Below are 20,240 nucleotides of genomic sequence, written 5' to 3'. Positions count from 1 at the left end.
CCATATATGGTTTGATGGGGAGATCTGCCAATGAACCTGGATTTCTAGGGTCGTCCGCGGGTATATTATGATATTAGCTAGTACAATGTATAAATCGCAGTCCTTCGTGATTAAATGCGCCCTCAGGGCGATCAAGACAACTGCGCCAGCTGTACCGATAGGCTTGCTTTGTCGTACTTGATGTACTTGCCGCGGCCTTTGTCGATCTCCACGTATCGATCGTAAAAGCGAGCATACAAGGGCTCGAGGACGGCTTGCAGCTCACGAGTCAGCACAGTGCGCACCTCGCGCTCCATGTGAAGGGTTTTATGCCGGGCCACCATCTCATCAAAGCTAGCATTGAAGGATTTGAACTTGTCCTTGATCGCATCCTTATCCTTGGACGACAGGGACTTGACAATCGCACTTGAATCCACGTTGCCACTGGAGTTGCGTTGAGCTCCACGAGAGGTGTACTGCACATCAAGGAGATACTGGGATGTTTCCTTCCATGCATCAAGGTAGGTAGACGTCGCACGCTTGCGGAAAGTGTCAATCCTGGCGATACTGTCAGGAGAACCCAGATACCGAGCCAGTTCCGGGTTCTGTCGAATGGATCGGTCGACCACAAAGAACACGTTGGACAGGAACACACCAAGTGCCGCCTTGGATCGATGGAAAGTCCGACCACGAGCTTCTAGAGACGTCATCAAGGCCTCGATCATGTCTAAAATAAAGTGCGACAGAAGAGTACCGCTGTCTGGATTTACATCCAGGGGAGCCGAGCTGGCGGCGTTAGACTTAGCACGCCAATTTCCATCTCCCAACGATGTCAGGATAGAAGCCAAAGGACCCGAATAGCCGGTCAACGTGGCTAGTGAGCTCATCACTTCCTCCACAAGAGGCACTGATCCGCCATCCGGTGGGAGAGGTATGGTGGCAGCTTTGCGCTTCGTTTCCTCAAGCAATTCGGAGAGGGATGACTTGGCAGTCTCGCGTACAGGCCGAAGAGCTTCGATTAGGAGGCTCTTCATTTCCGCAGCCTTGGAATCAATCCGATATGACATCGCGGTCACAATTTCAATGATTTCAAAGGCCAGGAAGCAGTCCGTCATCAGATTGGCCTTTATGTACTGGTTGAGCTCGCGCAGTGTTTTGGAGTATTCACCCATAGCTGGAAGGAAGGTGGCCTGTAACGCTAGACCTTGTTGATCTCCAGTAAACATCTGCACGATAATGGCGTGTTCGGTAGTTATGAAAGCCTCCAGTGCATTGGAGTAGATACCAATACCATTGGTACCCTGTTTATAGGGGCCATCGGCGACCCGGCGTTTGACTGTATTGAGGGATGCAATGGCGAGATTCTCCAAGCTGGCTGTGATGTAGGGCCCTCGTACCTCCGCATATACTTTCAGTGCGGGGTTATCCCCCTTGCCGCGCTGAGATCCATGAATCGCCGCGGAGCCGACCACCGAACATAAAGGTGCCAGATGGGATATTGTTTCGGCGGGGAGGGATGGGAAGGGTAAATCTGGACACGTCGCGAATTAATTTCGATTAAGATGGATGATAAAGCGACACGCGTACCTTTCGTCAGATAATGTAGGGGTTCGATCGGAGTGGCATGCTGATTCAGTTCTGCCCGTAGCATATCTTGAAGTTTTGCGCTTCCGGTATTTAGAAGAGAATTAAAGTCGGCGATCGCATTCTGATTGGATCGAAGGTTGGTGGTATTGAGGTCGACCAGCGCCTTCTCAACACGTTTCATCGCCGACAGGTACTGTGTGAGGCCTGAGCTCTGCGGTCTGGGGATCGTTCAGCCAAAGATTGCACATATAATTCAAAATGGCGGCAAAATACACGTACCCTGCGCGAATAATACCATCTTCCCGATTCTTTGCATCGAGAGGCTGGCGCAGGCGGTCGATAGCGTCGTTGACTTTGTCAATGTTGCTATTGGTGATTTGTAGGGATTGAGTATTGCTGTAAATGGGACCAATAGCCTCTTTGACAACTTTGCCTCCTGTCTCCAAGCGTACCATAGAGCCTTGTATCTTCTTGGTGAGTCGGTTGAGCTTCTCTAGGTTGGCATACAGGACCTCAACTTCTGCGCTCTCCTCAGCGTATGCGGTATTCCTTGAAGTCACCATGGTAAATTGTATGAGCGATGCAGCTGAGATCAACACAAGGAGACCAAATCACATCTCATTAGTGGCCGCCAAAGGACATAAGCAACCGAAATGCCCGGGCGTTGATTGTCCCCTCCGAGCTCCAGTGATAAGCAGCTCCGCCACACTAGCTCCAAAGCGGCCACTCGGCACAAACAGCCTAGTCCGGACATATCACGTGCCACTATCACGTGCATCAACGTCATGCGGGCTTGTGAAGTTGGAAGAGGCAGGCAAGCTTTGGGAATCCTTCAATGGATCCCACTGTATGCTGCAGACCTCTTACTTTGTGCCACGATCCCCGTCAATAATGTGTGCTGCAAGGGCGACCCGTCTGAAATGGGCGGTACCCCCGGCTGCCCTAGCTGCATACACGGCGGGGGAGTGGTCACACCCCGGACAATCAAGAGCTCGGTTCACGACTTCTCGAACACAGTATACCAATGATTCGGAGTCTGGGAGATCCAATACTGGGTCAGATGGTCATAGCGAAGATTCTAAGGATGATGGAGTTAAGCAAATCGTTGGCACCACTGGTTGGGTTGATGTGGGTAGTATTACCAACTTGATTACCCCAGATTGGGCAAGATTCCTCCCAATTACCGCTCAAAAGCTCCAGCGAGAGCTCTCCCTTTCTCCCGGCTCATTGGCAGACGATATCTGGAGGGAGGCACATGACCCCGATATCAACCCTGAAATTCTCTATGAGGCCAGGGTACGAGTGAGTGGAGATCTATGCGATGAAGAACAAGTCTTCAGACGGCAACGACAACGAAGGGTTATGAAAGCATTGTCATCTTACCTTGACATTCCCGAGGAGGACATCCACCCAGACGATGTACCTGTTATTGCGATGTGTGGCTCGGGAGGTGGTCTGCGCGCTCTAGTTGCAGGTACCGGATCGTACCTAGCAGCACAGGAAGCAGGACTGTGGGATTGTATCACCTACACAGCTGGTGTCAGTGGAAGCTGCTGGCTGCAGACTTTGTACCATTCATCCGTTGGGCAGCGAGACTTTGACAAACTCGTCGATCATCTAAAGAGTCGGCTTGGTGTGCACATTGCGTTTCCGCCCGCAGCTCTCGATCTGCTCACTACTGCTCCAACGAACAAATACCTTCTCAGCGGGTTTGTGGAAAAGCTCAAAGGCGACCCCGGAGCGGACTTTGGGCTGGTAGACATTTACGGATTGCTGCTCGCAGCAAGACTCTTAGTCCCGCGAGGAGAACTGGGGATCTCAGATAGGGATTTCAAGTTGTCGAACCAGCGAGTCAATTTAATGGACGGGGCCCACCCGCTCCCCATCTACACGGCAGTGCGACATGAGATTCCTGTCGAGGTCCTCGAAAACGAAAATGACAAAGCGCATCGCACACCCGAACAATTGATGAGGGAGTCACGGAATGAGGCATGGTTCCAGTGGTTTGAGTTTACCCCCTACGAATTCTTCTGTGAAGAACTCGGCGCCGGTATTCCTACCTGGGCTTTGGGCCGTCATTTCAATGCGGGCCGCGCTGAAGTCTTTGCGGACAATCTTCCCCTCCCAGAGTTGAGGATTCCAGGGCTCATGGGAGTGTGGGGAAGCGCGTTCTGCGCAACATTATCTCACTATTACAAGGAGATCCGGCCTCTGGTCAAAGGCCTGGCTGGATTCGGTGGAATCGATTCTCTCATCCAAGGCAAAAACCAAGATCTGATCAAGGTGCATCCCATTGATCCTGCGGGAATACCTAACTTCGTAATGGGCATGAAAGATCAACTGCCGGACTCTTGCCCGGATTCGATCTTCAAAAACGATCACTTGAGTCTCATGGATGCAGGAATGAGCAACAACCTTCCAATCTACCCGCTCATCCGACCTGGACGCGATGTTGACATAATTGTCGCATTTGATGCATCTGCCGATGTTAAACAAGAGAATTGGCTCTCTGTTGTCGACGGATACGCCAGACAACGCGGTGTCAAGGGTTGGCCCGTTGGCGCCGGATGGCCCAAAGAGGCTAGCATGGAGGATACCGAGAAAGCACTGCGCGAGCCAGAGCACATTACCAACGATCAAATAGCCAAGAATCTTACCAAGGCCCGAAATAATTCCAGCAACAAATCGCCCGGTGACAAAAAGCCCAGTTCCAGTACAGACCTGAGCTACTGCAACGTCTGGGTTGGCACCACAGAAGAACGAACTTCGAACGATGAACCTCCGCCATCCAAACGACTCTTCGATCCATCTACCGACAAGGATCAGAAAGAATCGGACTTTCATCTGATGCGTCCAGACGCCGGGATCGCTGTGGTTTACTTCCCTTTGATTCCCAACCCTGATGCACCAGATCTCCCTTCCAAACCTCACGTTCGTCCGCGAGCAGCTATTCAGTCTATGAGACAGGGTAGCCCTCAAACCAAAGACCCAGAAAAGCCCCTCGCGCCACACCCCAACTCGATCGACCCTGACGTTGATGACTTCCTATCTACCTGGAACTTCATCTATACGCCGGAGCAGATTGATTCCGTCGTTGGTCTTGCAAAGGCCAACTTCTCTCAGGGCGAAGAGCAAACCCGTCGTGTTGTCCGCGCTGTTTACGAGCGCAAGAAGTCCGATCGACTCAAGAAGGAGGCGCAAGAACATCGAAAGAAGATGGAAGGCTTTGTGCCTTTGTAAATCCGCTCATTTACGCCTCGATTAATAACTGCCTAGTCAAGAATGACTGGTGAAAGTTGCATTTGGTACAATAATAACATGTATATGCATCCCCATCTTCAGCTCTATTTCCATCATCAGCCTACATATTCATTACCAGCCTCCATTTTCTTTGTCAGCCTAGATCTCTGTTACCAGCCTGCATTTTTATCAACAAGATCATTTCAGTGAACCCGCATTTAATTTACTATAACATGTTTGGGACTCGAGTATGTTCGGAGATAGGGAGCTACTGCGACTGAGGCTCGCAATGTTAATATTGGCGCCAGATGATGAGAATGAGGGTTTAGAGGTAAATGGATTTAGAAAGATGCTAGAACTTGATTCTTAGGTACCGGACGAGTCACAGGAGACTCCGTATTATTGTATAATAGTGTACTCTTTATATCACACCGAATCAACCACTGCTACGCCTTTTACACGGCATATCCGCGGTAAACAAGTATCAAGTCGATTAATCCACTAGCAACCCAGACAAAGCTACCTATCAGTGGGAAAAGAGTGATGAACACACAAACTAAGCCAAGAATTCAATCATCTCTTTCTCCACACAATCGAGGTCAAACCCATCTGGGTACATCAGCCAGTTGTAAGCCAGAACATCAGCCAGCCAGCTACTTGCATCATTGAAGTGGACACCAACATGGTCTTCATCCGGATAGCAGTATACAAAAATCCAGCTTCCTGTTCAGCACAAGCCTCTCCACAATGGGGAACACGATATCTTCATGATGATCCGTCAATGCCTGCTTGGCTAGCTCCTTGCTGATGATGTCCGTGATCAGTTCCTGCTGAGCTAGAAGTCCCAGTAACTGGTCAACACGATACACCTAGGCTTCTTGCCAGGCAATAGTGCCTATTACCTGTTCTTTGAGATCTGGGGGCCCACGGCCTTCAAGGGCGATCTGACAAGCAGTTGCAAGAGCACAATAGTCAAGTGTACAATGCATCGGCCCGAAGTCTTCCAGATAGTTTGCTATGATGGTAGCTTTCATGTCGATACCAATGCCATCTCTCACAGGGCTTTTGACTGCGAATGCCTGCGCTGGCTTTTGTTCTCAGTTTGTCCAGTGACGAGTCTTCTTCGAAAGCCCCGGTCCGAGGTTCGCGATTGCAGGAGAGGCTCAGGACGAGCCTGAGTAGAAGCTGTCTTTATGATTGCTATCGCAATTTCGGTGTGAAGATACAGTGCGCAATGTTATAGGCAAGTGCAGTGGAGGTGATTCCGCGGCTCAACCATGGCACTGCATCTTTGCGTGATATAGTTACGAGATCAGGTAGTATACCTACATGTAGATATCCGGTTAGCACAGCGCTTTTTTGATCTCAATGAAATAGAGAGGTGAGAGGCATGATGAGGGGATGCTGAAGTCGGGATTTTCCTAGGATCATGGCTGAGACTGTACATACCATATTCTGAGTTCAGGACTTTGGAATTGGGGTCTGTTTAGGATTTGTTTAGAAGTGTTGGATGCTTTCTTTTCCACGGATTCTTTCTAACAAATATGTGACCTTGGAATACAAATCAAACCCATTCAATGGTATACCTACCTAGGTACATATTCAGAGATGCAGTATGTTCAACTCACACGAATAATACTACCTCATCAGCCCATTAGAGCTCTAGTCCTTCTTGCTCTCGCCCTCTTCAGTATTCCCATAATGCGTCTTGACTCCCTCGAGCCCTTCAATATCCGCTTTCTTGACTTTCATCTTCCTCCCCTCATCATCGGTTGTAACTTTCGTCTCATCATCACTCCCCGCAAGACTCACATCTGTACTATCAGCCATCTTTTTTCGCAATCCAAGTTCCTTCTCTAGTGCATGGCCAAATTCCTTAGTCTTGTCTGAGAGACTTGTAGAACTGCTTTGCTGTGACCCAGTGCTCGACAAGGGTTCATTTTCCTTTCTGTCCCCATGGAGTCCGCGCCAGTCAGCCGGATCGCTCTCATGGATGGCATCACCTGGTTTCGGCTCGCTGATGGGTATGCCTGCAGCTGGCACGTCGTCGCTCTTTTTCCGTTCCTCCTTGCCCTTGCCGTTGCCAGCTGCACTTGCATCCAGAGTCTCCGAGCGTGGATATCGCCATACGACTTTCAGCTTCTCCAATGCGCGGATCCCCTTTCTTGCACTCCCCTTGATCCCATCCATCGCATCCCATTCCGTCTCGAAGACGCCTGAGTCGTGCTCAGCGCCGCCTTCAAAGTACGCATTGAACCAGACGTGCGCGACAGAAGTCACCATTGCAAAGCCTGTGTAGGAGGCTTTGCTGCGCCGCTCAAACTCGATGTTCACGTCGGAGCCGGGAACGACAAGCGGCTTGTGCGGTTTGAAGATCATTGCGGAGACACCATGGCCCAGTGAAGACGTGGATGCAGCGGAGATATCTGATCCCGATGCTGTCGGGGACTCGGTAGCGGATGAAGGGGGTGATTTTTCAGTGGCGGCTTGCTTAATCTTGGACTTTGCCTTTTTATCACTCCCCTTTCCATTACTATCCTGTTCCTCGGACGTCGAGCTCCCATCTTCCACGACGGTACGTTCATTGCGACGGAACTGATGAAAGCACTTCCGCTTCTTCCCTTCCTCCACATACCCCTCCACCGCAACCTTCACCCCATCTTTCAGACCCCAGATATGAAGCTCTAGAATCTCGACCGGCCGCTCGACATATCGCTTCTCCAGTTGATTCGCCCACCTGTCGACATACCCGACATAACGTAGCTGGCTGGGAATGCTAACACCATGTCCGAAACCAACTCGCATGCGCCGGTCTGTGAATCGCTGCAGCGCGTCTTCCTTCTTCCACCCCTCCTGGCTGATCAGGTACGAGCACGCAATCGTCCCACTACGCCCTTTGCCAGCTTTGCAGTGCACGACGACAACCCGCTCGCCCTTTTCGGCGTCTGTGGCTTCTTTCTCGTCTAGTCGTTTTAGCCAGTTCCGCATGCTGCCCATGATGTGGGGGATCAACGCGAATGGCGGTGGGTGGTGGTCTGGCCAGGGGAAGTGGTGGATGCGTCCGTATACTTCTGAGTCCGGGTACCCCGTTCCCTCGGCGCGGAATTCCCAGATGCACCAGTTTGCGCCATGTTTGGTGTCCAGGAAGCTGACGAGCTCGTCTAGTGGGTTGCGGTAGGCGCGCTGCGGGTACGTTGCTGAGGGGCCGGACGTTGCAATGACTATGGATGGTGTTAGTTGGGTATTCTGTGATTGACAGATGTGATTGAGTGGATTACTATTGTCTGTCACGTAGCAGAGATCCAGTCCTGCCTCCGGGTGCTGTTGTCTTGGGCCTGCGACTATCTGGCGGAGAATTGATGACTGGGATGTTAGCTTCAGGGCTGGATCCATATTGCGACCAAGCGTACCATTTGCAAGAGTATGTTGCTTGTGAAAGTTAAAGGGTGTTATCCCATGAACTATTTGAGAATGTAACTTGATTATACAGAGTATACGACAGTGACAATAGCAGTGATCGAAATCTGGAGAAGTGTTTTTGAGGCGCAGCGGATGATGTCACCGCTCCCGCAACTAGGAGCTTGGTATATTAAACTACATGTACCTACATACCTACATGTACATACCTTATGTAGGTAGGTACATTGTTATGTAGTCGTAGAACAAGTTCGATTGATTTGTACAGTTCCAAAATAAGTACACGGCAAAGCCAAGTATTTTCAACCGGAAAAATCCCCAGTCCAATTGCGCAGACAAGAGGTCGAGCGCCCGCATTCACAACCAAATAAACGTATGACATTAACAGCTCATTTCTTTTGTCCCAACGAGATGAGATATGGGTGCATTTAAGCACCGGTATTTACGCAATACCGTACTCTTGGGTAGGCTTCATGACAAACCGGACCGGGTTACGGTCAGGAACGGTGACATCCTTTTCGCCCTGCTGCCACCAGGTGGCGAGCGAGGCATCAGTCAGCCAGCTCTTCCAAGAGTGAATGACCTCAACTTTCCAGACCGGGTTGCCCGCTGGGGAAACAGTGGTGGTGATGTGCTCGTCATCACACTTGACCTTCTGTTTCTCGATGCCGCTGCAGTGGGTGCGGAACTTGGGGGTCTGGGAGTTTTCACGGCCGACGATGTCGTAGGCAAAAGTGCAGCCACCTTGGGAGCAGCCAATGGTAAAGTTGGATACGCTCCAGATTATATCGTCGGTGATAGTGTTGGACTGGAGGGTAGCGGGTTGGGGGAGGGCAGCGCTTAGGCCTGCCAGGACGATGGGGAGGATGGCAGTGAGTTGCATTTTGGAATGTGGAATGTGGAACGTGGATTAAGTATTTGAGGTTAGGAAAAGAGAAGATGCTTAGATATACAATTGTGTACAATATTGTTGATGAAATCAGGAGGGGAGAGGTTGAGAGAATTATATAGTTGAAGAGGCGCCAGGATGGCGCTTCTCTTCCCCTTGGCCCTTGGCATGCGGTAGCCCACCGCCGATCATTTTCAGGGGATTCCGGCACACTGTGAACGGCCTTCTGATTTCGCTTTGAATTCGGAATGATTGCCACATCTATCATTTGTGTTTCTATTCAGTGCTTTACTGTCCGATGCTGCCCCCATCTCCGTCATGGGCTTTCAATTTGGCGGGGAACTATTTATAGTACAGACCCACCAACAGGGAACAGATGGATGCAGAATTCAGGATTGAGCAGATGATGGAAGAGACTGGAAACGAAAAGTTATGATGCTGGGGGCAAATGTTTGCGTAGTACAGAGTCCAGGTGCAAGGGGAAGAACTATAGTACAGGATATTTACATATTGGCCGAGATCAAGCTGGTGCGATACGCCACAAACAAGGCTGTGTGCTGTTCCTGTTGTGGCTTGCAGCTTCATTGCAGATAGCAGGCAATGTGCCGTCGACAAACCGAGAAACGAAAGAAAAAGTTCTGATCGAGATTGAGACTTAATCTCAAGGGACTACGGAGTAGAGCCGTTTCACTTCCACTTTGCTGCACCAATCTCAGAGCCATCCGCTCACCAATCATACCAGCCTTCTTCTTTCATATTTCGTTCAATGGCAAGGCGACGACGTTTCTGCTTTCGACGCTCTTTGTTGTACTCGCGTCGCTGTTCGGTTGACATATTCAATCGACGAACAGCAGGGGGTATAGGGTGACGACCGGCTTTCTCGTTCGCTTCTCTCTCCATTTGTTTTTGCTGTAGCTCTTCGTCTAGCTTTCGCACGTCGTCTCGAATAACAGGGTGATACTGCAGTCGCATCGCAAACTCGTCCACAGATGCAGCACAGATCGAACGGATCTCTACCTGCGTTTCATGGCTGAGTGAGGCCTCCCGCTTGATCAGATCCTGGAAGTACATGAAACCCGATCGGAAATTCCCGGCGTCCAAACACATTAGGATGATGGACTCGAAGGTAACCCCGTTCGGTACTACCCCAAGTGACGCCATCTCTTTCACCAGGAACATACCCGATTCGCGGTTGCGGGCCGTTCGGCACATCCGAATGAGAGCATTGTACACTCGAACGTCTGCGCCCTGGGGGCATAATGTATAGAGCTCTTTGTAGAATCCAACGCCATCATCCACGACGGATGGATCTTCGTGGGCATCGTGTTCACAGAGATCTGCGATGACACGGACAGAGTCAATGGGGATGCTTCGCTTCGCATTCTTCAGCCGTTTGAGCATCTGCCACGCCTCCCGCCGATCGACTTTACTCTTAATCATGTACGCAAGAATACACTCGGTAGAGCTATCCGTCAGAGAGATTTGAGCTTCGTGCATTGTGCAGAGCGTTTCAAATGCAGCAGGCAGATCACCGGCTGCCACGTGCGTCTCAACGAGTCGTGCATACTGTCTGCCATTGAGTGCAGTCCCACGCTCATCGAGGTAACGGAATACAGAGCTCGCCAATTCTGTATCACCCGCATTGGAAGCGATTTTCAGTACGTCATCGCAGATCTCAATAGCCGGGTGCATGTAGCCCAATTCCACCATGCGCCGCCACACGTAGCGAGTCATATCGTAGTGGTCGTGTTTCCCTGCTTCGGCCAACACATGCATCCAAAGCCGGTGGGTCATGTCATGGCCCTGATCGACGCGTGCACGCATCAGATTATACACTTCGTCCAACTCTCGATGATCGCAGAGCGTGTAGATGATTATACTGTGTAGCCAATTCTCCACAATTATATCTTTGCGCTCCATCAGAGCGACATGCTCAAGCGCGAGCTCGAGCTGGTTCTCACGCAGAAGACCCGCCGCCACAAAATGCCACCCAGCTGGACTCAGCGTGAGCCACCGGCCGCGAAGCTTATTCAGGATTTCTTGTCGGAGAAGATAGTCTGGGTGTACAGCGAGGACCTGCATAGGGTTTCATCGTTAGCTTCCATTCGGATTCATAGCTTGTTTCGAACCTACCTGCAATGCGCCGTGTAGTGTACCGGAGTCGGCGGTGATGCCATTGTTCTCCATTTCATCTAGAAGCCTGCGGACAATCTCCGGTGAGCCCCTTTCATTATCGGTATTTGCAAGGATCAGTGCCTTGTAGTGCCGGGCATTCGGCTGGACATGGCGGTCCCGAATGAGCAGCCGCAGGATCTGCGTTATGTGTCGCATGTTTGGCTTGTTATGCATCACGTATTGCAGTCGGGTTTCTAGTCCCTCATTCGACGTTCCTAGGAGGTCGTCTTGCACCCTATGCGTTCGTGTGTAGAGCGGAGCTTTCCGTCGCGGGTCGGTGTTTGTTGGATTCCGAGAGGAGCGAGAGTCGCGGTATTCATCTTCGCCTGGCTCTTGTAATCCGTTGTGATCATTGTGATGTGCTTCATTAAATGGGACTTTGCCGTTGTCGCCGGCTGATGTATTGTAGCATCGGTGCGAAACCGAGCTCGTGCTTGAGATCGAAGGCAGAGAGGGTAGCTTCGGGTTTCGTCCTTTTGATCCGGGAAATGCTGTTGATCGACTGAGGCTAAGGGCATTGAAAGATGGACAGAGGGAGTACCATAGTCCATCAAGGACTAACGCCCGCCGCGCCATATCCGTTTGTGTTTAATTGATCATAAGGCAAGCCTCCGCCTATTTGATCTGGCATTTGATATCACGTGACATGTTCAATTACACGCTACTCTATTTGGCTTGGGTTTTACAGATATTAATGGATCCCTTTTGTATCCTTTGGTAAAAAAAAAAACATTCAGAGGTAGTTGTAAATCGACCAAGTGACCCAGATCCCGTGAAAATACAGAGCCAGATACGCCACGGCCATGCTCGATCAAACAGTTCCTGACCTTGCGAGCGACCTTACCACCGTCTCCTCCGGGGGTATCTCATTTGCCGTCTTCTTAAAATCATTGATGCAGAAACAGGCTTATATCTAGTTGGGGCCGCCTCGTCCCCGACCGCGACCACCACGGCCACCACCACGGCCCCGGCCGCGGCCACGATCACCATCTCGCCCGTGACCACGACGGCCTTGTGGTTGGTTCTGTTGTTGTTCTTTCACAATTTCGACAATCTCTTCTGGCACTCGTAGGTATTTGATCTGGTGATTTGTTAGTATGCGGCCAAATAGCGGGGCGAGTCCACTGCTCGTCAGGGCACTCACGTTGTTGCCTCGGATATAGACTTCAGGTAATCTGAAGAAGCGGTCACCCTCGGGGCTAGTTTGCACTACCTCGCGCAGGATAAGGTTCATGAAGTTATCGCAGGTGACCAAGTGGCCGTTCAGAGTTTCGCCATTCTTGAGTTCTACCAGCATGGGATGGCCCTGTGCGGCCGTAAGAAGACCAAGAGGCAGCTGAATGAGAATTCAGTTAGTATAGCACTCATAAAGGACGTCTGAGATAGGCTAGGGCTTACCATTGTAGAATGCGATCGACGATGTGGATGAAGGTGGGAGGTCTGTTCAGATGACGCACACTTGGAATAGTGCGGATTGCTTAGGTCCAAAGCCTTGGGATTGCAAGTTGTGTATCAGAAATAGAACCCAATGGAGAGGCTTCCGTCTTTATTTGGAGATGTTTAGAATAGCAATGGGCCCTGGAAGCAAGCTCCATGAGATGCGCCGATGAGGAATCCGGAAAAAGGAAATGCCGAGAACGGCGAAATTGCGTAGTAGGTTTGAATGAAATGCCGTATCAAATTGCTGCTCCAAGATCTATGTTGTAGGTATCCTATGCCCACTCCAGGGCTGGCTTGCGTGTCTGACCAATCCTCGAAGTTATCAATAATATCTTTTTTTATTTGTAAGATACAGAGGTCATCTTGGCAATGATAAAGTTGAGACGTACATGCCAGGTTACATTAACTTAGGTAGATATGGTCCATTTTCCTCGTTCAAACCATACCCAAAGAATAGATTACATAGTACTCGAGTGAAGCTAACCATAACAAAGCTTTGAAGATGTTAAACCTTCGGTCGCTTAGCGGGCTCTGCTGTGTCCTCCTCCTCGTCATCCTCGTCCATGACCGTGAGCTTGCGCTTGATACGCTTGTCTCGGCTACCGGTTGGGGCCTTGGAGGCCTGGTCGTTTGCCTCTGCTTCTTCATTTGTTTCGGCCTCTGACAAGCGACCCTCAAGTGCCTCTAATGTAATCTCATAGCCTTCCTCCACGTTCTGGACTGTGGCATCGAGCTTTTCCACCCGGTCCAGAAGCTCCAGTTCGTTTAGGAGTTCTTTGTGTTTCTTATAGAGACGCTGCTTTGTTAGCATGCGCCACCAGTAGTAACGTCGGTCATCCTCATTGTCGGCCTTATACTTCTTGATCAATAGCCGAGCAAGATTTGTGCCGCCGGCCAGGCGGTGACTTTGAGGAATCTGGCCGAGGAGGTACATCTCCAAAACGTGGGCGAACTGAGTAGGTTCAATTTTGAATGATTTGCGAATATCGAGGAGAAGTTTGGTGGGAATGAGGGCGGAAGTGGGCACATTGCGAGGGCGTTTCTTTTGAGAATACGCCCCGAGAGGGTCGGGATTAAGAGTCACGTCATGCTTCAAGAATTCCGGCTGCAGCAGACAATAGTCCGTTGTATCACGGAGCGCATCGAATTGTTCGTTGGGATCTTCGACGGTTAGTTCCAAAATGGTTGGATCTGCGATGCAGGCCGCGTGGATTGTGGTATATAGGTGAGTGCCATGACCGGCGCGGTGGTGTGAGGGAAGAATAAGGAACTGGGCAATGCGAATCCGGGCAGGAAGCTCAGCAATGTTGACTTCTGATGGTGGGAAATCGTCGTTTTTGACTGTGGGTGTTTCTGATTGATCCCGGTGGTAATACCAGTAGCGGTACGTCGTGGCATACCCCACGATCGAATATGATGAACCTGTTGGCGTTGGAGGTGTCACCTTTTCATACCTATAACTCCGATTAGTCAAAAGCCATGATACTAGAGCAATCGCACAATACTTACACGAAGTATACTGTCCACCGATCGAGGGTCCATTCCGGGTCGTCTGTCTCCAAAGGGGTTCCGGCTTCAATGAAGAGGGACACAAGGACCTGCATGCGATCCAGGATTTTGCGCACTTCTGGGTTTCCTAGCGATCCAGACCAGATCTCATATTTCCTGTCATTCACTTCATAGCCAATCACAAACTCGCCCGGAGGTTTAAAGTCTTTGGCGTCTGGGTCGTTCTGAACAGCTTTCTCATAATCTGGAAGATTGGCGAAGGCCTCTGCGCAACCGTGCTTAGCTTTTGCCATAGACAGTGTCGCAAAGGCTAGACTCACCTTGCTGGACAAATGGTTTCAACGTAGCGAGAAGGTCGACAGCAGTTGTGTCACCGACTGACTTGAACTTTTCGTCGTAGGAGATGTGAACATGAGGGCGCAAATCGTGGGCCGCAAAGCGCAAGCGAATTATAAGACCCCTGTAGCCGAAAATTTGTTCATCGTCGCCAAAAATTGGATAGGTGAATTGGGGGTGGAACGTGGAAAGTGTCTTCGGCTTCTTCTCGCCCGGTTGGATGACGGTAACATGAACCGCATCGTTGGCATCGCAAGACCCTAAGTAAGGCGCAATCAGTTTCTAACTTGTTGAAATCGGATGGAGAGAAAGGAGTGGGAGTTTACATCCAGCTTCGCTCGCCATTTTGACAAAGATATGGAAGGTGAGTGTCAAATGGGACAAGCAAGCTCTGAGGTTTAAAGTGAGACGCGAACCCACGGGCGCGCGCCCCGGCGCCTCTGGGCCCGCGCGAATCAGAATTACCTAATCGGGACTGGCCCCCGCTTTGGAGGTGGGCCCTGGCATCGCCAGCCCTAAAAACACATACGTGAAGAGATCGTTGGCTCCTCTTTTCTCAAAAATACTACTGATTGGTATAGATTTCTGATCCTTAAATGCAGTTCATATGCCAAGTACTATCGAATTATACCATGCCTTGCTGTCGTTCGATTATCGTTTATAAAGCTTTGAAACTCAGATAGCAACGCACCCGGACGGTATGCCAAATATAGATTACACGAATCTTTAGTGTCCGCCGGGCAAATCATGTTGGCAAGAGATCCAAGAGAAGAACATTGCGTTGGCTTACAATCCTCACTGGCGCTGCGCAGAGATCGTTGTCCGCCGAGTCCTTCAAAGACTATTTGCTAGTATAACTAGGTAAACCCATCCTGTGGTCCTTAGAAAGCCCTTACCTAGTTACCGAGAGCAAGGCATGGCCACGCAAGGTCTTGAGAATTGAGGTGACTGATAATGTTAGGTCCCAAATTAGCCTTAGGGTCCATTTGACGCTGCGAGGTACAAGCACGATTGATATGATCCTCTATTTCATGTATAGAAGGAGATCCGATATCTGATGTCCCCCCATCCTAGGTTTGCAGTGTTTACAGAGGTTTCAAATAACTCACTAGTTAATGGACTAAGCGAAAGGGCCTAGAAAAGGCGACGAACTTGCGGAGAAAGCACGAATGATCTAGGTAGACGGGAGTCCGTGGTGACAAATGACCGATGAGGCTATCCAAATAAGGATTATCACTCCGAGGGCTCTCTCTCATATTACTAAGTTCGAAAGTCTTCAGGCTAGCCCCAAAACTTGGTAATGGTAGTGATTGCATCGTAGTATCCCGTCTAAGCTCTGCACGCCTAATGGGGGCTTGAGGAATCCATGTATCTCAAGTGTGAGGCAAGGTTGCAGCCACGGGGCGCTCAGGTTGATGATACGAGGGTAGTCACAAGCAATAACCACAAGAAAACATCGTAGCTTCAGCTTGTGATTGTAAGTTCGGAAAAGTATCGGCACAGTATCCACGAAACCTCAGATTTGTTGCTGCCGTGATCTAGCATATACAATGATCTTCGTTGGCATGACCGTCACGGCCAAATACCTAGGTACGGATATCTTATGTTTAGTTCTGCACACTCAGAACATCGGTGAGACTCGACACAGAGGAGAAGTAAGGAGGCTCGGGTTACCTAGGCCTTTGGCGGATGCTTTGCATGAGCATTTCCTGCTTGCGTATCCGTTTCATCAGTTCAAACCCAAAAATAAAACAACATTCTTTGATGGATGCCTAGATATTTGAATCATACTCCCAGTTACACTGAAGTTGATAATGCCGAAACTTAGAATGAGATGAGGCAAATGCCATGCCTTTGAAGGACATATACAGCGTCAATATGAGGAAGCTTCTATTGATCGGGACTTGGAGGACATTTCGTGACTTTGGCACTCTTCCTCATGGATACACAGTTCTTCTGCGGGCCAAAGGGGACCCTTGGAAAGACGCCTCAACAGACAGATAGAGATGATGTCAGTCAAAGGGACAAGCAAGTGGTTGTACCTCGTGATACTTGTATAGATCTCAGCTTTTTCCGTCCCAGTCGAGCCCACAATGTCCACTTCAGTTAATGATTGAGGTCACTTCGGACATTCGATCCACTGATTGAATGGAAGATTATAGATGATTTACCTCGTAGACAAACCTTGGAATATCGGCGCTCATTGTAAGAGAAAAGTCCGAATACCAAGGTTTCGTGATTGTACTTGCCGTGTGTCAGATGTGTAGGTTTCAGTTTAAGCATTTCAGATATTTCACGTAGCCCACGTAGTCACCCTGGAAATAGTCAACGTGCCTGAACCCAACACGTACTGGACCCATTTGATTTCTTTTCTCAAGACTTCGTCTGTTATTCTTCTCTCTCCCGTCATGTCTTTTTCACATCTATGCACAGAGAACACAATCCAGGTATCCCTTCTCTTCGCAACCCTTCCAGGATTCTGCAACTATTCTCACTGAACGTGTCATCCATAGAGAAATGAGTCCGTCTTTCTTTCGCTACAGCCCCTCGCTAACCGTGGCCATTGTGGCTGCTGCTTTGTACGGCCTCGCCTTTCTCCTGACCGTCGCCCAATGCATCCGATATCGAGCATCTGTTTGGTCCATCATGGTCATAGCAGCAGCCAGTACGTATGAACATGGTCTGTCGTTTTTTTCAAGCTGACCCAGAATCTAGTGGAGGCTGCTGGATATATCGGTCGCTGTTTCTCGGCCAAAGATGTGACTGAGAGATCTATGTACGCCTTGCAGTTTTCACTCCTCATCCTAGCACCTGTCCTCATGGCCGCTTGTTGCTATATCGTTTTCGGCCGCATTCTGTTCCTTGTGGTTCCTAAAGAAGCACGAACCTTTCGGCTTTGCTGGGTGTCTCCGCGATTCATCACGCCCATTTTTGTCGGATGCGATATCATCGCTTTGTTGCTCCAGCTTGGCGGTGCATTGATGCTGTCTGCAGTCGATGTGGCTAAGAAGAATTCTGAAGACACGCTCAATACAGGCAAACGCGTTGCCCAAGTTGGGGTTATCATCCAACTGGTGGCTTTTGGCTTGTTCGCTGTCGCGGCTGTTCGGTTCAATTTCACCTGCCGGCGCTTCACCAAGTATCTTGATGAGCGGTATGCAAGCCTTGGGGTGAAGGAGCACATGATTGATGGCGTTGCTAAGGACAAGAATTGGCCTGCTCTTTTGCGGGTGGTCAATCTGACCACGATTTTGATCCTTGTCAGTATTTGGGCCAGGGCTGCTACTCAATTCACTTGCTGACTGTTACCAGGTCCGATCTGTCTATCGACTTGTGGAATTCACCCAAGGAACGACGGGGTATTTGAATACTCACGAGTGGCCGTTATATGTCTTCGATGCTCTGTTTATCTATCCATGCGTCATCCTGTTTGTGCTCTGGCATCCAGGCAGATATTTGCCGTACTTGGGCTTCCGACTGCCAAAGGGTGCACACGGTAGCCATGACTTTGACATCCAGATGCGCCACGGATTACGGGGTTAGATCAGGGTGTGATCTTCAGGTTGGATATTTTCTTTGGCATCTCTTTGACATAGGGGCATGAGCAACATGCTTCTTGCTCATCATATTAGTCTTGACTCCAATCTCGGGAGTATTTGCGCACCTCGACGAAGATGGCGGGTGTGGCTTCAACAGAGAATACCATTGGGTTTTATGATTTTATGATTTTATGATTCTTTCAGTTAGACAAAGAAAGCACTGTAGCAGGCAAGCGAAAGAGATTGTGCGACTAAAGCTGAGGTGGTGTTAGCAGCCGGGCAGTTGTGTACGCTGCATGAATCCCTGGTAAAGGCCAGATGTGTGTGCTGGGGGATCATATCAACGTTTAACAACACGTTCTAGAAGCCCTATGCATTGACCTTTTCCAAGGAGCATATCAAATTGAATAACCCCTATCCCACACTATCATTCCATTTATCCTCCATACTTGCCCCTCTCAGTGTCTGGTATGTTTTGATCGAAAGCGGTACCTGACTACGTGGGTCCCGATCTGCCGCCATCCAACACCTTGGCCTCTTACGCAACCGCACCCCAATCTCTCTGGACTCCATCTCCAATTCTCATGATGAAAAACCTGTAGAGCTGTCAACTGCGAACGAGAACATCATGGAGGGACTCTTCACCCTGCTCGCACTGGGCATTGTGATGGCAATTACGTGAGCCACTTGGCTAAACCCTTCAACTCAATATAAGCTAATGCTCTGGTTTCCTGGCAGATCTTTTGTCGTCGGCTCATTGCCTCTCGCTTTTACACTTTCCCCATCTCAACTTCGGTTAATATCGTCCATTGGCATGGGCGTTTTGGTGGGGACATCTTTGATCGTCATTATTCCCGAGGGCATCGAAACTCTTTACAGCGCAAACTCCCTCAGTCGCAAGCAACACAATACCCGAGCCATTGCCGTCGAATGGCAGCACCAGACCCCAGCCGTGCCAGCCACTTTTGGCTCCAACGATGACACTACCTCCAACCTATCGTCCGATGCCTCTGTCGCGAATCTGCTTTTAGAAAGAGACCCACACTTCGAAGAGTCACAAACGCTTTATGTACGAAAGGATGATTCGACAGGAGAGACATCGGGCAAGGAATCAAGTCACGAAGACGAGGAGAGTTCACCACATGCGTGGGTCGGAATTGCTCTCATCAGTGGGTTCATCCTTATGTACCTCGTGGATAAAGTGCCTGAGTTCGCGACGCCAACCAAAAACGAACGGACGCCCTACCATATTTCATTGGATAATCTTGGATCCGGGCTACGGCGCGGCTCGTCCCCCTCGCGCGAGGGTGGGCTACTGGATACAAACCACGCCTCTAGACGTGGACACAGCTTTGCGACCACGACTGGCCTGGTTATTCATGCCGCAGCGGACGGTATCGCCCTGGGCGCCTCCAGCTCGGATACTGGACTCAGTTTCATCATCTTCTTGGCGATCATGGTACACAAGGCCCCGGCATCTTTTGGATTGACGTCTGTCCTGCTCAGACAGGGGTTGTCGAGTCGCACCGCAAGAGCGCACCTGCTGGTCTTCAGTCTTGCAGCTCCTTTTGGTGCACTGGCTACCTTCCTCTTTGTACAGATGATGGGATCCTCCAGCGCCGATGAGGCAGGCACTCACTGGCGCACAGGAATGCTCCTGCTTTTCTCTGGGGGTACCTTTTTGTGAGTTTTCTTTTCTGAGGTGCATTGATCCTTCCTCTCTAACCTGTCCAGATATGTTGCAATGCACACCATGCAAGAAAATGGCCCTGGCTCGTCACCACGTGAACTTCCTGTCAACGGATACGGCGACCGAGACCAGAATGGATCAGATAAATCGATGAGAGACTTGATTGCATCTGTCCTGGGCATGATCCTGCCACTGTTCCTACAGATTGGACATGCTCATTGAGCAAGTATCGCATACATTTCTTAGGGTTATGCCGCAGTGTTGTTACATTTGCGCTTTTAAACAGTCGGATTTAGGGGAACTTATACCCATTTGTTGCAAAATACAGTTGAAAGACTATTGGTTGTTATAGCTGAGACAGATTGGAATGAGGGAGGATACGATGTTTTTGAATAGAATCCTTGTATAACTGCTATTTGGGAAGGTGTCTTATGTTGGT

The 20,240-nt window shown here is 49.9% G+C and overlaps 9 protein-coding genes across 9 annotated transcripts; 3 read left to right on the top strand and 6 right to left on the bottom strand.

The window, feature by feature from the left end:
- Nucleotides 1-131: 131 nt before the first annotated feature.
- N7457_005348 (EXO70 family protein) lies at nucleotides 132-2,129 on the bottom strand (the record flags this gene model as incomplete). The annotated part of the gene is made up of 3 exons (XM_057176393.1): nucleotides 132-1,510; nucleotides 1,567-1,784; nucleotides 1,846-2,129. The coding sequence occupies 3 exons, from the start codon at nucleotides 2,127-2,129 to the stop codon at nucleotides 132-134; spliced, it is 1,881 nt and encodes a 626-aa protein (XP_057030695.1).
- Nucleotides 2,130-2,457: 328 nt separating this feature from the next.
- Nucleotides 2,458-4,806, top strand: N7457_005347 (putative phospholipase A2 (PlaA); the record flags this gene model as incomplete). The annotated part of the gene is made up of 1 exon (XM_057176392.1): nucleotides 2,458-4,806. One exon carries the CDS (start codon nucleotides 2,458-2,460, stop codon nucleotides 4,804-4,806), a length of 2,349 nt encoding a protein of 782 aa, XP_057030694.1.
- Nucleotides 4,807-6,468: 1,662 nt separating this feature from the next.
- On the bottom strand, nucleotides 6,469-8,219 carry N7457_005346 (putative phosphatidylinositol-3,4,5-trisphosphate 3-phosphatase; the record flags this gene model as incomplete). Its single annotated transcript, XM_057176391.1, has 3 exons — nucleotides 6,469-8,027; nucleotides 8,085-8,169; nucleotides 8,217-8,219. The coding sequence occupies 3 exons, from the start codon at nucleotides 8,217-8,219 to the stop codon at nucleotides 6,469-6,471; spliced, it is 1,647 nt and encodes a 548-aa protein (XP_057030693.1).
- A 446-nt stretch (nucleotides 8,220-8,665) lies between these two features.
- N7457_005345 (uncharacterized protein) lies at nucleotides 8,666-9,106 on the bottom strand (the record flags this gene model as incomplete). The annotated part of the gene is made up of 1 exon (XM_057176390.1): nucleotides 8,666-9,106. The coding sequence occupies one exon, from the start codon at nucleotides 9,104-9,106 to the stop codon at nucleotides 8,666-8,668; it is 441 nt and encodes a 146-aa protein (XP_057030692.1).
- Nucleotides 9,107-9,838: 732 nt separating this feature from the next.
- Nucleotides 9,839-11,863, bottom strand: N7457_005344 (pentatricopeptide repeat protein; the record flags this gene model as incomplete). Its single annotated transcript, XM_057176389.1, has 2 exons — nucleotides 9,839-11,188; nucleotides 11,246-11,863. The coding sequence occupies 2 exons, from the start codon at nucleotides 11,861-11,863 to the stop codon at nucleotides 9,839-9,841; spliced, it is 1,968 nt and encodes a 655-aa protein (XP_057030691.1).
- A 337-nt stretch (nucleotides 11,864-12,200) lies between these two features.
- Nucleotides 12,201-12,688, bottom strand: N7457_005343 (U6 snRNA-associated Sm-like protein LSm4; the record flags this gene model as incomplete). Its single annotated transcript, XM_057176388.1, has 2 exons — nucleotides 12,201-12,623; nucleotides 12,686-12,688. The coding sequence occupies 2 exons, from the start codon at nucleotides 12,686-12,688 to the stop codon at nucleotides 12,201-12,203; spliced, it is 426 nt and encodes a 141-aa protein (XP_057030690.1).
- Nucleotides 12,689-13,232: 544 nt separating this feature from the next.
- On the bottom strand, nucleotides 13,233-14,917 carry hat1 (histone acetyltransferase catalytic subunit HAT1; the record flags this gene model as incomplete). The annotated part of the gene is made up of 4 exons (XM_057176387.1): nucleotides 13,233-14,181; nucleotides 14,237-14,501; nucleotides 14,557-14,832; nucleotides 14,899-14,917. 4 exons carry the CDS (start codon nucleotides 14,915-14,917, stop codon nucleotides 13,233-13,235), a joined length of 1,509 nt encoding a protein of 502 aa, XP_057030689.1.
- Nucleotides 14,918-17,218: 2,301 nt separating this feature from the next.
- On the top strand, nucleotides 17,219-17,874 carry N7457_005341 (RTA-like protein; the record flags this gene model as incomplete). The annotated part of the gene is made up of 2 exons (XM_057176386.1): nucleotides 17,219-17,237; nucleotides 17,288-17,874. The coding sequence occupies 2 exons, from the start codon at nucleotides 17,219-17,221 to the stop codon at nucleotides 17,872-17,874; spliced, it is 606 nt and encodes a 201-aa protein (XP_057030688.1).
- Nucleotides 17,875-18,925: 1,051 nt separating this feature from the next.
- Nucleotides 18,926-19,798, top strand: N7457_005340 (Mn(2+) transporter ATX2; the record flags this gene model as incomplete). The annotated part of the gene is made up of 1 exon (XM_057176385.1): nucleotides 18,926-19,798. One exon carries the CDS (start codon nucleotides 18,926-18,928, stop codon nucleotides 19,796-19,798), a length of 873 nt encoding a protein of 290 aa, XP_057030687.1.
- Nucleotides 19,799-20,240: the final 442 nt, after the last annotated feature.

The sequence above is a fragment of the Penicillium paradoxum genome (assembly GCF_028828445.1).
Source record: "Penicillium paradoxum strain IBT 22861 chromosome Unknown utg000005l_segment0_segment0, whole genome shotgun sequence".
NCBI lineage: Eukaryota > Fungi > Ascomycota > Eurotiomycetes > Eurotiales > Aspergillaceae > Penicillium > Penicillium paradoxum.
This window is presented reverse-complemented; position numbering and strand designations above follow the sequence as displayed.